A 17,369-nucleotide genomic window follows, 5' to 3' on the forward strand; every position below is an offset into this window, starting at 1 on the left:
TACCAGTCTATGACTGCTTGTTTGTTTGTTTGTGTGCAGGATATCTCAAAAAGTTGTGGACGGATCCGGATGAAATTTTGTGGACAGGTTCAGTGTGTGACAAGGACAAACTGATTAGATTTTGGTGAAGATCCGGATCCGGATCCGACTACTGGAATTTTTAAAGTGATTCTTCACCATTGAGAGATCGGGCCAAAAACGATATATAGCACGATATCTCAAAAATGTATTGGGCCAGATATGTTCTCGTGGACCAGGCATTACAGGGTGGAGGTGTGCGCCCTACCGAGTGCCCTTCTAGTTATTATTTGTGTTATTGATTAAAGAGTGACCTGACCTTTTCGGTTTACTCTAATCGTGATGGCCTGATTGCTTCTTGTTTTTTCTTTTTTTACCCCGTGGGGTCTTCCTTCCCACGGGGTGTAAGTGCCGCTCGCGTTCTCTCTTTTCTTGTGTACAGTTCATTAGAACGTCTATTTCTCTATTATTCGTTAACAGAATTCGATGACAATTGACAGGCATACACTAGACACATATGTGCAGGCATTAACTGAGCCCAAAGGGCGATTGCGGCCCTTCGGGTTGAGGAACGGCCCATTTTGGCCCATTCAAAAATTTGTTATTTCTCGGTTATTTGTGAACGGAACCGAACCAAACTTGACAGGTGTATTCTAGAGACCATTCCCCAGGCATTAACTGAGCCCAAAGTGCGATTTCGGCCCTTTGGGCCGAGAAACGGCCCTTTCGGCCCATTTTCTTAAAATTGTGATAAGTAAAAATTAAATGCGCTGGGCGATGCCCAACACAAAATTGAGTCGTAAATGATGACATGAAACTAGCCTCACTCTTGTGAGGTGTTCTGGTTTCTTTTTCTGAAGTGATGAAAATCTTACCAAATTACAAAACTGTAATCGTCCGTGCTATCGCTCACCTGAGAGTTGTACGAATGAACTCCCATGGGCTATGTTCACAATTCGAACTTGTTTTAACAATCTGTGTGATTATTGTGGTTTAGTTGGAATATATTTTTTCTTCGTTTAACAGATATCTCCCAAAGCGACTGCATGGCCGCCTGAGAACCAAGCGATGTGCTCAGGCTTTGCATGCAACTCTTGTTGCAAAAGTCGTCACAAAAAGAAAAATTTGTCGCCCATTTTGTACCCGAGAGGCTTCGACTGATTTTAAGCATTTTCTGTTCTGCTGTGAGATGTGGATTGCTGACCGCAAGTTGGACCACTTCCACGTGTCACTTGTACAAAATGTCGTACCAACCAAGTGGAAGTTGCACTGTATGCTGGCATTGCTGGCATTTTATCTGGGTCTTTTCAAGTCCATTTCGTTTGATTTGTTGTTTGGATGTACCGCCATGCCTAAAGACCTTCGTATCATGACCACACTCTGCATCCAGGGCATCATATTGCCCACTGCAAGTTTTGAACGTTTTCATGGTTGAGCATCATCCCAAGACAGGTTGCGACTCTGTCTCAGTCTGCAATAGTTTAGATCAGAGATTAAGAAATTTTCCAGAGTACCGATGCATCATGGCCTACTCTTTGCAACAGGTACCGTGGGATCTTTAAAACCCTCCAGGGGATGTTAGCAGAGGGGCACATAGCTTAAGACCTCTCTCTTTGAAGGGCAACACACTCTTTGATGCAATGCTCTTCTTGTGAAGCGTCGAGATGACATAGTCTGTCCGATCAGGAATTGAACCAAGACAAGACGACTCGGTGCCGATGACGCGACTTCCGATCTACCCTGTCAGCTAACTTGCATGAATACGGGTTGATGGTAAATCGAGTTCTACCATAGTCATTGTTACTTTCTCAGTGTTGTAATATGTTGTCCTTGTTCTATTTAGACTACTCAGGGATCTTTGAACTTCCATTGGATACGACCTGCATGCAATCCTTATTTAACGGTAAGTATTGAGATCTTTTTTTTTTCCGTGGGGTAGGAGGTGGCGGTTTCATTGGTATTTTATTTTATGTTGCCTGACACCTTTACTTACTCATTACCTGCTTGCTCTCTTGCCCATTCATTGTTCCCTCCAGTAATGGAAGACAGCCGATGAAAGTCAGCTTTTTTGTTTTTTTTTCCCCTGAAAGTAATGAATTACTTGTTTACATCTGGCCCTTGTAGAATTGCTCCATTCTTACCATGGGAAATCTCCTAAAAGTCCTGACCTGCACCGATCTTTACCAGGGACCAAACTTCTTCTTGGACTTTGAAAGTAAGTGACTCGTCTGGTTTCTTTACGTGTGAGATACAGAGTTGTGAAGTTGTTGATGGTTTCGACGTTTCGTCTGTTTGGCTGTTTTTTGGGGGATTTTTGGTAAAATTGTGGAGACTTCTTGTAACAGTCTGAAGAACAATGTTTGCACTCACCATAATGTTCCTCAGAAGCGTAGCAATGGGTAGAGATTGGGAGCAGGATGGCCAGCTTGATGCAGAGGTATCTTCAGCAGCAGGGTGCTGGAATGAGTTCCCCTGAGTTGTCTGCTCAACCGTGGGCTGCATCGGTCAATATGCTCCTCAAGCACGATGCCGTGGGAGCTTTTCAAAACATCCGAATGTTGTCCATTCCCTAAAATACACTGAAAGCTTCATTAGAGAGAATCGTCACCACTTTGCAAGGACTACCACCTCTTGTTAAACTGGTCCTCTCTGGGTTTTATCCTGGATGTCTTATTTACGACAGTTGTTTGACCAAACGCCCCTGTTGTTCATTCATGTGCCTTTTCCCTTTGCTCCTGTTCCTTCCGCTTCTCAAACCTTTCCTTTATCTGCTGACAACTTCTGTATCACTCCATACCCTCATTTCTCTCCAATCACCCCCCCCCCTTCTCTTGTCCATATGTATGTTATATAATAAATGGTTCAAAAACCTGTTTGAATTCCGCCAAATCGTGTAGGCCTCGCCAAGATGTCCCCATCATCGAAATGTGCAAATACCAGACCTACCAGAACCACAAAATCCTCACTATCATTTGTTCATTAAGCACGTGCTTCTCATTGGCTGGAAAAGTATAACGAACTGCTTCCATATTTTGCACGCGAACATTCTGCCAGAATCGGGGTGCTTGTGCCACACTGATGGACCATTGTAGGTGTACTTCAAAATGATACGACTGTGTCAAGGTGGCCATCCTGCTCCTGGTTTACACTCAGTTTTAAAAGCCCACTCCGTCAGTCCATTTGATTGTTATGGGATGTTGTGGACACGCGTGGATGGGGAATTGCCTTGACAGATGCCCGACCTATGGAGAGTGAGCAGGAGACGTGGGAACTTGTGGACGCGGTTCTACGGGACGCAGACAGCATACTTCTCGAGTTAAAAAATTACCAATCTGCCAATATAGAGATACGTGCGGTACGTTGGCAATGTTTGGCCAAAATTTTTTTTTCCATTCTTCAGCTGTTATTGAATGTTTTGTGGTTCACGTGTTTTGTTCAGCTGATTATTACTTCACTTGAACTGCGTGCTTTGATGACATTGTATTTGCTGAACAGCAAAACACCTCTTTGAGGGATAACATCTTCCATTTGGAGTTTTTCAGCGATTTTAAACTTCGGGACCAAAACTTATTGGCACCGCTGCCTTGTCCACCAGGCCATCGCAGATGCCAGCAGTGAGAGACTTCAGGAAGAGGCTTGGGAGGCGGTTTGTCCTCTTGTCTCGAAACTAAAAAGTTTTTACGATTTCTCCGTCAGGTTAGGTGAGTTTTATTTTATGTTTTTCTTTGAAACGTCTAGTTTACAATCGGTTGTGCAAAATTATTTTGCTCATTGGAATGCTTAGGCAGTTATCCTATTCGCACCGAGTTTGCACTTTCCACGTTGCGACACCAGCCCACTGCATGCCTGTTGTTCACAGAGGGAGCCCTGCAGAGCCTTCTGACTGCGCTAACATGTCCACCACTTACAGCCACACAGCACCTTGAGAGAGAGCAGGCTCTTGCTAAGCAGTTTGCAGATATCCTGCACTTCACCCTACAATTTGATGAGCTCAAGGTGAGGGAGAGAAGGAGAGAGAGAAAAAGGGGGCAGCATTGGGGATATTGGGGAAGGTAGAGGGAGTTGTTGAGAAAGAGAGATAAGATGATGATGATGAGGAGGGTGAGATGGAAAAGGGAGGAAGAGATGGTGATGTTTCTGCTCAATATTTTCCCAGCTCTCTGGACCTCCGTTATTCTTCCTTGGCCTGTTTTCTGGAATTGGACTTTTATTGGATGTCTGGAATTTGATGGTGACCTTTGCAGGAATTGGACTTTTAGCCTGCTTCATTGTTTCTCTGGGGAATTCTGGTTCCAAAGGGTGAATTTGTTTTGCGGCTTTGTAAAAGGTAACCTTGCAAGTTCGGTGTGGGATTTGAGTCCAGATTCTTTATTTTGTCTTTTGCTCTTTACTTCTTCTTTTTTACTTCTTGACCATATTTGAATGCTGGTAGCTTGTACATGATGCTGCGTTTGAGCCTGGGCGGTGACAGCTGAAATCTATCTGTCTGGGTTCTTCCCAACATCTTTAACCTCCGCCATCGAAGATGGACAGAGGTTACTGTTTTCACCCCTGTCTGTTTGTTACTTACGAAATCTAAAGGTTTCCTAAGTATATTGATGACTTCCATCATCTGTTTCTGTGTTTGTTTGTTTGTGTGTGTGTGTTTGTGTGTTTGTTTGTAGGCACGATAACTCGAGAACGGAAGAAGCTACCAATGTCAAATTACACCACGTGATTCAGGAGGGTGATGGCTAGTGCTGATTAGATTTTGGTCAAAATCGGTCAAAGGTCAAGGTCACAGTGAGGTCAAACATTCGATTTTTGATGGCTTGGTACAGAATCATCGTAGAAACTTCTGGTTTTCGTCGCTACCTTCTCTCGAGACAGCTTTTATTAGACAAGGTCAGAGGTCAAGTTAACGATTTCGTAAGTACCAGTCTATGACTGCTTGTTTGTTTGTTTGTTTCTTTGTGAACAGTATTACGGAAAAAACTCCTCGACGGATTTCGACGAAACTTGGTGGGGGGATTAGGTATGGTCCCAGGATCATGCCATTAGATTTTGGACTTGGTCCAAAGTCCAATATGGTGGCCATTTTGAAAAAATATTTGAATTTTTTTTTTTGCATTTCTACATGTTTTAAGTGATTTCTAACCCCCCCTCCCAAAAAAAAATTGTTAGAGAAAAAAAACCAAAATTTTGCAACTTTTTTTTCAAAAAAATTTCGCTTTTTTTTTATTTTTTATTTTTTTTGGCATTTTTACATGCGTGTCGATCTAGTTATTTGCATGCATTGATCATGTGTATTGAAAGTCTACTGTACAGAGATCACCTCAGATATCATTACCTCTGCCACCGAAGGTGGATGGAGATGATGCTTTCACACCTGTTTGTCTGTCTGAATCCATCCATAACCTTTTGAGACACCCTGCTCACAAACAGACGAAACTCGGTGGACAAGTTGGGTAGGTGACAAGCACAAGTCGATTCGATTTTGGTGAAGGCCTGGCTCCAGATCCAGCCAATCAGTGGGATACAAAACATAAACTGTTTAGCCTGGCGGAGGTATGCGCTCTCCTGAGTGCCGTTCTAGTTGTTCTTTGTTCCTTTCACATTTCTTTCTAATTAGGGGGTCTGAAAGGTACTCTTTTGAAATTACTCGTATTATTATTATGATTAATATGATTCCATGAAATTTGTTGGTGACCTTCAGGCCACATCGTTTATCGGAGGAACTTGTAACTTCGACCAACTATGACTTGACTTGGTGCATATCCTAAGGATGACATCATTGGTCATGTGACCTGGTGGCCATATTGGATTTCATGAAATACATTGAACTGCGTCTCCATTTTTCGATTGAGTTGGAACTTGGTATACATATAGTCCACCTGAGGGCGAAGAACGTTCCTTTCTCTGATTTCGTTTTTTATTTTTATTTCAAGCTACTTAGAGTGCAGTGGCCAAAATTAAAAAGTGCTGTCTCGGCAGTTTAAAAAAAAAAAATCAACGCTGGATAATGATTCCATGAATGTTGTATTTACCTCCAGGTATTCCGTTGATCAGAGGAACCTGAAACTTTGACCACCTATAGTGTACCACTTGACTTAATTTATAACTAAGGGTGACGCCATAGGTCACATGACATGGTGGCCTTATTGGATTTCAGGAAAACTTTTAAAATGCATCTCCATTTTTCGATCGATCGAGTTCAAACTTTGCATAATCGGGTCTGGCCTGCCGTTGTCAATGATGTCATTGCTCAATCGTCCAATCAGAGCGGGGTGTCTCGGTCCCCGGCATCACTGCCAGCAGTTTTAATTTTTATTTTATTTTCATCTATTTATTAGGGCTTCTTCAAGCTGGCTTGAAAGCCCTTTTGTTTTAGTTACTATTATTATTATTATTATTATTATTATTATTATTATTATTATTATTATTATAGTTATTCTACTGACCGATTTTGTGGCGGATCTGGAGGGAAAACGGTTGGATGAAATTCAACGAAACTTAACACCATAGTTACTCACCACCTGAAGTTTATACTTTGAAATATTTGATGACGTAGGTCACGTGGTATGGCGGTCATATTGGATTTTCTCCAAAACCTAAAAACATCTTCTCCAGAACGGATAATCCGACAGCATCAAACTTTTGCACACATTTTCGATGTTCCATGGGAATGTTAAGTTGTTCATTTGGTCGAAATCGTTACGTAATTTATATGATTAAAATGATGCTGATTCACCTCATTAAATATGCAAATGAGAGTTGAAAAAATTTAATTTACACATTTAGATTGGGCATAAACAGGGGACTCCAAATATGTTTATACTATGTCTGTATTTGACCCCAGTGAACCCCCAGAGCCCCCAAAAGTTTAAAATCACACATTTTTGTAATGTCATAAAATGAAAACAATGGTTGGATGAAATTCAATGAAACTTAACAACGTAATAACTCTCCACCCGAAGTTTATACTTTGAAAATTTTCATAACGTAGGTCACGTGGTATGGTGGCCATGTTGGATTATCTCTAAAACCTAAAAACATCTTCTTCTCCAGAACAGATAACCCAACAGCCTCAAGCTTTTGGAAACCTGTCCGATATTCCATGGGAATGTTAATTTGTTAATTTGGTCAAAATCGTTATTTAATTTATATGATTTAAAATGATGCCGATTCGCCTCATTAAATATGCAACTGAGAGTTGAAAAAATTTAATGACAGATTTAGATAGGACATAAACAGCGGACTCCAAATATGTTTATACCATGTCTGTATTTGACTGCAGTGAGGCCCCAGAGCCCCCCAAAGTTTAAAACCACCCATTTTTGAAATGTCGTAAGATGAAATTCAATGAAACTTAACACCATAATAACTCTCCACTTGAAGTTTATACTTTGAAAATTTTGATGACATTGGTCACGTGATATGGTGGCCATATTGGATTTTATCCAAAACATAAAAACATCTTCTTCTCCAGAAGGGATAACCCGACAGCCTCAATATTTTGCACACATTTGCGCTATTCCATGGGAATGTTAAGTTGTTAATTTGGTCGAAATTGTTACATAATTTATATGATTAAAATGATGCCGATTTGCCTCATTAAATATGCCAAATATGCAAATGAGAGTTGAAAAAATTTAATGACAGATTTAGATAGGACATAAACAGTGGACTCCAAATATGTTTATACTATGTCTGTATTTTACATCAGTGAGGCCCCAGAGCCCCCCAAAGTTTAAAACCACCCATTTTTGACATGTCGTAAAATAAAAAGTGAAGAAGATAGAGCTATAGTGACCTCACATTCTGGAAGATATTTTAACGTTCTACAAGTTCACCATTTACATTAAAAAGCAAATATGTAGTTATTGGACTTTTTTGGGGACTTCAAAATTTGTCCAGCCTCGATTTTTCTTTATCATTTATTGCTATTGGCTTTACAATCCTTCATTGATATAACATTAGGGACACCGTAGCGAGACCCCATTGCAGACTCAGTGCAAATTAAAGTCCTTTGACGTCGGATGCACGCCTTGAAGCCTGGGATTACTGGTTTTTTACCAGTTTTAATTTATTTAGTTGTTATTCTCTTTATTCATTCTAATTCTTGCTTTTTCCTCTTTCATTCTCTCTCTCTCTCTCTCTCTCTCTCTCTCTCTCTCTCTCTCTCTCTCTCTCTCTCTCTCTCTCTCTCTCTCTCTCTCTCTCTCTCTCTCTCTCTCTCTCTCTCGGGAGAAGTAAATTATCTATCTATCTATCTCTCTAAGGAGAAGTGAATTTACAGAAATTTTCTGTAAGGTTCACTTGGCTGCACCTGGATGGGTTTGAAGGTTGAGTGGTAGCGGCTGAAACCCGAATCCGATCTAGGTTCCTCCTGATGACTCCATCTTTGCTCTTTACTTCTTCAGGTTCCTTATTGGTCTTCCGTTTAATTTGTATCTTTGGCATGTGGTTGCTGTGTTCCACGAGTTTCCCTCTTAAGTAGTCAAGCTGGTTGTTCTATTATTACTTTATTGAAGTTGGTTAGGTGGAGTGAATGAATATTTTTATGGCCCTCTCGATTTCCCCCCCCCCCTCCACCTCCACCCCCAACCCCAGCTATTGTCACCATGTACTACTATTTGATTGTATTGTACCCTTTAATTGCTTCTTCATTTCACAACTACTAATGGTAATGCTGTCAACTTGTAGTTTGTTTTCTTTGGATGAATGGATGTTTTGATGACATATCTTGCAGATGGCAAATCCCTCAATCCAGAATGACTTCAGCTTCTACCGAAGAGTGCTTCAACGCAGGAGGATTGGCAGTGTTGATGTGAGAGCGTGTTGTGCGTGGTGTCTGTGAAACGTATCCATGTACAAATGGCTATTTTGTTCATTTTGAAAAACACAATTGCTCAGAGGCCAACAAATATTTATAGCTGAGACATTTATAACTTGGTATAATGCCACTGTGGTGAAACGGTTCCATAACAAAGCTCACAGAAGAGTTTCAAGTGTGCAAATAATTGTCAGCAAGGACATGGTGAGGTATAATTAAGATCCGAATGAGATCGTAATGTGCACTATGTTACTAAAAGTATTGGGACCATTCCTCCAGTGCGAGTGCTCGTTCAGTGGTGTGTTGCGCTTTGTTGACTGGCCCCGTCCCTTTCGTAACACAGTGTACTTTCATGTGAATGTGAAAGTCAGCAAGGCAATATGGGATTTGAACCTCGGTTCACAGATTCATGCGACTCGTGCTCCGATGGGGGAGGAAAAAAAACAAACGGGCAATTCGGTTTATTTCCACGAACAATCGTATTCGCTCCTGACTGTGATTCTAATTTGTTTTTTTTGTTTTTCTGCAGATGGAGGAAGTGGAGGTAAATAGCGAGATGGCCAACAAAATGTCTCTCTTCTACGCTAACGCCACACCCATGCTGAAAAAGCTAACGGATGTCATGATGAAGTTTGTCACAGAGGTACAGGTCTTTGGCTCTCTCATGTGCTTCTTCTTGTCCCTGGATTTGTTGTCCAGTTTACGGATCGCTGCCCATCGCCACCTCGTAGTGTGCCCCATACCCATTCCTGTGATTCTTCTACTCTCCCTCACCACATACCCCTTTTCCTGCCTGCTTGGTGTGCTGTTGCATGCCTGTGCAAATTGTTTTTTTCTCCACAATATGTCACACCGTCAACCTACCAACCAATGTCAACTCTTCCTTGAGCCTTGACTTCCGCAGAGGAAAGAATAAAAATAGTTCAGTGCTTTGGTAAATTTTGCAAGCTTACCCTGACGTTTCTTTTGGCATTTGTATAATTTGCAGTCGTACTTGTTTTCTCCCTAGACGAGGTCGCTGTCCATTGACAACACAACCGATTGTCTTAGCACGATGTCGAGTGTCTGCAAAGTCATGCTGGAGAGACCGTGAGTGAGCCTTGTCTTGCCTGCCTTATCTTTTGTACGCTGCGCTTGTTTAGTTCAGTAAACCAAGCTCTGACCTTTTGAATTGAGATTCATTTCAACAACTGCACCACCGCAATAATCCCATTGTTTGTACCAATCCGTCAGAATCGAAGGGGTTTCCCATTTTTTTATCGTTACCGTTGGATGTCAAGATGAAGCTGTTAAACACTTGCCCATCGCAATTTTCATTGCTTATCTTTTATCATGCTTCCTTTTTTTTATTTGCTAGTTTTCAATGACATGATTGTTGATGTTTTTGTGGTGGAGGATGAGGAGGGTGGGGGGGGTGGTGGTTGAGGATGTCAGGAATGGGTGGGAATTGGGTTTCTTCTGATTCTGCAGAATTTTGAACGTTGAATGGTAGAAAACAAAACGGTCAACTAAATTTAAATATAACAGTTACTTTCTTTAATAGTTAAAAGTAGGATCTCTTTTCTTTTGATGAAAATGTTACACATTATTACCTATGCCATGGCTGTTAGCCGGGCACGACAGTTCTGTGTCTGTGGGCTTGTATGTGTGTTGGCAGAACAACTTGACAACCAGAATGGCTGGAATTGCCAAATTTGGCACAGAGCTTCCTATAATGAATATCTGACGAGTTCAACTTTGAGCTACAAGAAAAAAAAAATTGTCGTACAGAACTATGTTTACTCACGCCATGGCCGTATAGGTCGGAGTGTGACTATTGGACAATCGCGTCTGTGTGTACAATGTGAAACTCTGTCCCAAACTTTGTCCCAAAATGTGAGTCAAGAGACTCCAGTTGAGAGGGAGAGGTGATCTCTATTCAGATCAACTGCAGCCGTGACCAAAGAGCAGAAACAGCTGATACTTACCTGGGATAGAAAGTCAGTCAGTCAAGCCAGAGTAAATGAGACAATAAAGCAATGTGATAGGTTATTTTTAGTTTTTTTAAAGGTACCAACAAAGCTACACAAATATTAATATACACCCTAACTTAGAATCATCTCTCCATCCTCCTCGGCAGGTGGAGAGGGGTAGGTGGCCAAATTTAGTTTGCACCTGCCAATATGTATCCCAAGCAGTTGTGCAAAATTCAAGGGAAGTTGGCCAAGTAGTTTTTGATCTTGAAGTCAAAGGCCGTTCATAGTAAAATCAAACATTGATACTCACAACAACAGATTACATGACAGCATTAGAAACGAAAACTGCAAGTCGTAATAAGAGAATGAACACAACGAACAGAATGGGAGAAATGTGCGATCTCTACGTATTGGGAAACGTGCATGCAGAGAGTTATTTCACTTCGGAATTTTTTTTTTTGACATTACATCAAATCACCAAACAATCATGATTTGTTCGAAGAGCGGCACAACGGCACGAGTCAGCATCTCCCTCAACCTCATTGCGGTTATAATTGCATTTTCGGAGCGTCGTGCAACGTGCTCTGATTGGAGCGTTTTTGTCTGCATCATAATGAACATTGAAATCTTGGAAAGCGGATGACAAAGTCCCTTTAGGTTTTTCTCAATGAGTCCATTTGACTTTGGTAAATGATTCCTTCTCTCTCATGATGTCACTTCCCTGCTCTTTCCCCCCTCCCTCTCCATTTACCGTTGCTCGGTTGTACAACGCTCTGTGTTAGGGAGTACAAAAACCGGTTCATGAACGAGGATACGGCATTCTTCTGCCTGCGCGTCATGGTGGGGGTTATTATCCTTTACGACCATGTCCATCCTGTCGGTGCATTCGCCAAGTCCTCCAAGATCGATGTGAGTACATCCATCCTTCGTGTTCTTCAAAACCAGAACCACTTTATGGTGGTCAAGGATAACATTGTTACAAGTCTTTTTTGGGGACCTCAATTGTTTTGAATTGGAATTTTGAGGACTCCACTTGCTGACTGCTTTGCTGATTTTTACCCTTGCTAAAGAAGCAACTATTTTTTTATTTTTAGTTTTGTATCTGTACTGTTTGTTTGTACATGCTCTAATCTCCCATGATTTAGCTTTTCAAAGGAGACTGTAAACAGCATGTGACCGGAAGTGGAGAATTATAAATGAGAGAATGAAGGAAATCTGCCTTTTTGGAGTGTCGGCAAAGGAGAAACTTTGAAGGGGTTCCCATTGTGTGCTGCCTTTTTGGCTGCTTGTTGCATCATTGATTCAGGGCGCAGCTATGCTGCTGATGCAGTGCCCCTATTACCAGTATACTGGTGCTCATTTTGCCGACCTCGGAAGGATGACAGACTGAGTCAACCCCCTGGTGTTAATTCAGTGGAAAACTGAGCTCAAATTCAGGACCCGAGGATCTCAAGCCACCACCCTTACCGCTAAGCCAACACCAGGCTACTATATAAGAGGTCATCGATAGAGAATGCCGTGAAGAAGCCGTTTTTGCTAAATCAAAATATCTACTCTCTCATTGCTCGTTGGGTTGTACAGGGTTCACACTCAGCCAGGGAAAGCCTCTAAATGCCTTTTTCAGTTTCTTGGGTGCAAGAAAACCATCAAATATCCTCCCCTTTTTAGGTCATCTCTACTGAGAGATTTATGGTTATGTGAATTGCATTATCATATATGAAGGAAGGTTTCATCACCATCATGTACCATATTCCATGCAGGGCATTGGTGCTGCTGAAGCAGTTACTAGGCTGCAGTCCTAGTTGTGTCGCCACTCCGGCTCAGGAAGTTAAGGCAGCAATTTTGAATTTGGCCATGGTGCCAGTGATGGCTCGCAAAAAGGACACCGTGAGATTTTTGACGTCCACCAACTAATGCCGGCAGACGAAATGCTTTATTTAACATCCATCCGAAGAACGACGATGCATTGTTGAATCACCGTGACTGAAACACTGGGATGGCAGTTTATAGCTGGGTTGGGATTCAAGGTCAACAAGGTATCTCTAAAGTATGGTATCTCTAAGGTACCAAGGTGGTATCTCTAAAATCCTTAATTTTCATCCGATTTACTTGAAATTTGAAGAGGAGTTGCATATTTGGTCATTGAATTCAACTAGCAATTATGTTTGAGGTCAAATTTGTTTTCTGTATTTTGCAAGTGTCGTGTTCTGCATGACGTCTTCTTCTTGTTTATTTGTTTCTTTTGACCTATTTAGTTTCTTTACCATGGACATCAACTTGATATCAAGCCCTCAAGACATTGGATTATACAAATCATTTTTAGCTCACCTGGACTCTAGTCAGCTGAGCTTATGCGATCGAGCAGTATCCGTAGTTGAGCGAGTCAGTCAGTCCGTAAACACTTCAGTCATTATCAGTTGAACCAAACACACGATTTTGATGAAACTTGGCCACAAGCTTCATATGTGATGCTTAACAAAGGTTTATTGACCGCATCAGAATCTTCCCTCATTAAGGGAGTCTACTGGGGCTTTTTTGACTCCCTCCAAAATTGGTATTTGTTCTCTTCTCCAAAAGTACACAGACAACTTGGATGAAACTTGACCACAACCTTTATCACCTGTCATGTACCAAAGAGTAATGACTGCATCAAAATCTGCACTCATTAAGGGAGTCTACGGGGAGGGGGGGGGAGGGTTGACGTCCCCCCTCCCCAAAAAGTATTTGCTCTTCCCTAAATCACACAAAAAAATTTCATTGAAATTTGACCACAACCTTCATCACCCTGATGTACCAAAGTTTGTTCACGGCATTAAAAAAATTCAGGGTCGAAGGGAGTCTGCGTGGGGTTTGAGTGATTGTTTCTTCTCCTGATCCAGGTGAGCTTCAGGAAAGGCAGTTCTATTGTTTGTTTGTTTTTATGCCTCCCCACCAAGGGTGCTGGAGGAATTATGTTTCCGGGTTGTCCGTCCGTTCGTTCGTCTGTCCGTCCGTCCGTCCGTCCGGATTTTCGTTTACGCGATGACTCAAGAAGCAAATTGTAGAATTTCATCAAACTTGGTAAAAAGGTAAAGTAAGACAGGCAATTAGGTGATTAGATTTTGGGCCAGATGTGATGAAGGTCAAGGTCAAACTCTGAAATTTTACTGTTTACGCCCGAACTCAAATATTGGACAGAATTTCATCAAACTTGGTACAAAGGTAAAGTTAGACAGAGTAATTAAGTGATTAGATTTTGGGCCAGATATGATAAAGGTCAAGGGTCAAATATGTCAAAACTCAAGTGTTTGTGCGGGAAAGCGGAGGCATACCTGTCGACTGCGCGCAGTCAAATTACTCTAGTTAATAATAAAGTTATTTGTGGGGCCACATCACCGTTATGTTTTTAGTAGCTACTGCCTATGCAGCAAAACGACGAGAGTTTATAATGGCACCAATTTTATTTTTGAAGGTGATCCCAAACATTGCCGTTATGACTTCAAAATATCATTATGATGTAAATATATCTGTTCCTGTGTCCAGGTAAAAGGCTGTATCAAAGTGATCAAAGAGCAACCTGCCCCCAGTGTGGAATGCTTGCTGAATGCACTCCGGTATGTACTCACCAGCACGTGGGTGAAGCACTTGCAATAAATTGACCGAATTGACTGCCAAAGGATGCTCGATGAATATGGTGTGTACTTTGTAATAATCCCTTATAGGTTTGTGACACAACTCCTCCCAGGATGCTTATTTGACTTATTTTCATCCTGCAAAAAAGCGTATGCCTCTATCAAACTCTCTTGGTGTGACATGTTGAACAACACTCCCACTATAGGTTTTTAAATAAATACTGTCGTGAGTTCGCCAAAGTCTAAAAGTTTGACGGCACACGTTATACCATGTTGTGTGTTAGACGTAAGTTCAAGGACAGTGTGCTGTCTGTTGGATTCTGATGTACCTTACTCTGTTCTGGAATGTCGGTGTTGCCAAAGCATTTTCGTGGAAAGGGTTATACTGGGTGGTTTGCCATTGTCTTCCCAGCAGTAGTTGGGGCAGGAATTTGTAATGTGTTCAGAGTGCTGGCGATAGCTCGCCTCCTCTTCACGAAAGACACCGTGGGATCTTTAATGTCCACCGACTAATGCTGGCAGATGGTACGCAAAGTTTAACATCTATCCGAGGAACGGCACACACATTGTTGAATCGCCCTGCCTGTGGAACAACGGGATGACAGTTTATAGCTGTGTTGGGATTTGAACCCAGCCGAGAAAGCTCAGATACTTCTAGGCCACCCTGCCAGCACCTATTTTGGAGATAGGTATTAGATATCTGCAGTGTGCATCTCGGAGCCCCAACTTCATATAAAACAACCTGGAATGTCTTGATGTGCCACCTTAGAGCAAGGGTCAACAGAGCACAACCAATCACCATACTCTTTGATCATACGAATTGTTTCAGCCCCCTGATGACACAACATTATTTGACCATCTCAACTCTTCATGGGGCAGGCAGATTTGCTCACTTGTATGGTTTTTACCACTGAAGCAATGAAAACTTGTTTCAGCATGGGAATGTGACTCATCAAATAAATTACCATGATCTCAATAATGTAATATTTGGGGGAAATGACATATGCATTAATGACAATTACACTTAAATGAACAATAATAGGACATTACACCCAAGATCATCCTAGTGTCACCCCCCCCCCCCCCAAACCTTCTCCCATTAAAGCTGTGGTTTTTTAAGGTGGTTTTTGCAACGATAAAATGGGTCGTTCATTGACTAGAAAGGAGGTAATAAAACCATAACCATGTTGATTAAGTGTTGTTGTTTTTCTAATCCAGGTACACAACCAAACACTTGAACGATGAAGCCACACCGAAGCACCTGCGGGCCATGCTACAAGCCAATTGAAGCTAAAGGCGAGCCCCACCACTTCTTGTTGTTTTGTCTCTACCGTCCAGAGTATATTGGAGCCACGCCCATCCGTCGGGCAAGCCATGCCCTTCCTGCAAACTACGTTTTTGTTTTTTTTTTTGTTTTTTTTAATTATTATATTTTTTCTATCATTTTGATGGGAATTTTGCCTTGGAGAAAGTCAATTTATTTTAAAGCCTATGCATATTGTTTTAACTGCCTCGATTACTGTGTTGTTTTGATTTCTACATGCTGGAAGTGATGTTCAATTGTTGGTATTGAAGATGAAAATATAAAAGTAGAAGCTAGTATTAAATACATGATCTGTTTGGGAAACGATGGAATCATTGTGGTTTTGCGTTGGTTAGTTTTATCTTTTTGTGATCAATGGTGTCATTTCTTTGGAAGAAATTTTCCAAAGTTGTGCATTTATGCATAAAGATTACAAGCTGATGCACTATACCTGTTGGTGAACTGCAAAACCAGGTTGTTTGGTGTGACTGTTGCTGCTCTGGGAGTGACCTTTGCTTCTACTTCTACTTATTTATCCAGGTACAAGGAACATCCTGTCAAGTGTAGACCAGTGCAGACCACTGCAGAAATGTAAAGAAACATTTGTAAACCATTTTCAATGATTTTGGGGATTGATCCTGACAGGTGTGGTTTAAGTCCTTGAGTTTGATTTCCAGTAATCGGCCATGCCCACCGATCTCTCCCTCTCTCACATTTGATTTAGTTTTTATTTTATTTTAGTAGTAATGTGTTTTGTTTTTTTGATCAATTGCAAGCACTCCTGGGCTGTTCTCGCTCTGATGGTACAAAGAAAGGTGCCTGTTGAACAGTTAAATAATATCATTCATACAACGTGCCATGTGTTTTGGTGTCCATAACAAGCTGTACATAATTGTATCCTTTCTCAATAAATGTGGTGTTGCGGAAAGGAAGACATTACATAAGCTTGGGGGAGAGAAAGTAAGGGAGAGAGATATTGAGCTTGCAAAGTGTATGTGGGATTAACAGAGCTCAAGGAAACCCAGACCCAAGACCATCGGACACCCTTCACATCAAGGGTGTGATGTCCCCACTAAAGTGAGAACATCATTTTGTTAGTTCATTGATGTGCAGCTTTGATTGTCAAAGTGGAATGTGGGATTATTTTGATAAGAATTTTTTTGTTTTTTTTATAAACTGGATACTGTATCAGGTTTTGATAAACATTTTGATTCAGGAAGTGGCACCAGTTTCATCACAGCAGTAGCCTGATTTGGTATATATGGGTTTGTTGTTATTGTTACCCATAATTCTCAACAAATGGTTTATCTAAATGTTTGTCTTTTCTGGTGTTCTGTTGTGCCTCAGACCGCAAGCTTTACAATGCTGTTTGCCTTGTTTGTACGAAATACGACTTGAATATTTTGAGTAGGAGCATTCGCTTCGCCTTTGTCGTGCGTGCCGGAGGCACGTGCTGGTATCGATTTGTTAGAATGTGTACAATTATCTTTGTATTACAAATCTGTATAATGTCCGTTTGATTGTCCCAGGAATTTGTGCCTTTTTTGCCAAAAACATTTCATCCCATTGAAATGTTCCAAAGAATATTGATGTTTCCTGTCGTGTTGTTTTTTTTTTTCTTTCTTTTTTCTAAAACCAAAATAAAAAATAATCTTGGCTTAAGTGCA

General features: G+C 41.2%; 1 protein-coding gene across 7 annotated transcripts in view; it reads left to right on the forward strand.

Moving 5' to 3' along the window:
- Positions 1-17,369, forward strand: part of LOC147012640 (CYFIP-related Rac1 interactor B-like) — a 28,642-nt gene extending 11,273 nt beyond the window's left edge. For 6 of the 7 annotated variants that reach the window (XM_085853670.1, XM_085853668.1, XM_085853671.1 and 3 more), the window contains exons 2-12: positions 1,862-1,921; positions 2,143-2,233; positions 3,252-3,373; positions 3,614-3,719; positions 3,878-4,014; positions 8,750-8,827; positions 9,363-9,476; positions 9,843-9,922; positions 11,571-11,697; positions 14,311-14,381; positions 15,618-17,369. In XM_085853670.1, coding sequence (XP_085709796.1) covers positions 2,161-2,233; positions 3,252-3,373; positions 3,614-3,719; positions 3,878-4,014; positions 8,750-8,827; positions 9,363-9,476; positions 9,843-9,922; positions 11,571-11,697; positions 14,311-14,381; positions 15,618-15,687 — 978 coding nt within the window. In that variant the 5' untranslated portion in view covers positions 1,862-1,921; positions 2,143-2,160 and the 3' untranslated portion in view covers positions 15,688-17,369. The remainder of the gene's footprint in view (positions 1-1,861; positions 1,922-2,142; positions 2,234-3,251; positions 3,374-3,613; positions 3,720-3,877; positions 4,015-8,749; positions 8,828-9,362; positions 9,477-9,842; positions 9,923-11,570; positions 11,698-14,310; positions 14,382-15,617) is intronic. The other variant, XM_085853666.1, reaches the window with a different exon arrangement.

Source organism: Eptatretus burgeri, chromosome 14 (assembly GCF_056783735.1).
Source record: "Eptatretus burgeri isolate ZD-2024b chromosome 14, Ebu_testis_v1, whole genome shotgun sequence".
Taxonomy (NCBI): domain Eukaryota; kingdom Metazoa; phylum Chordata; class Myxini; order Myxiniformes; family Myxinidae; genus Eptatretus; species Eptatretus burgeri.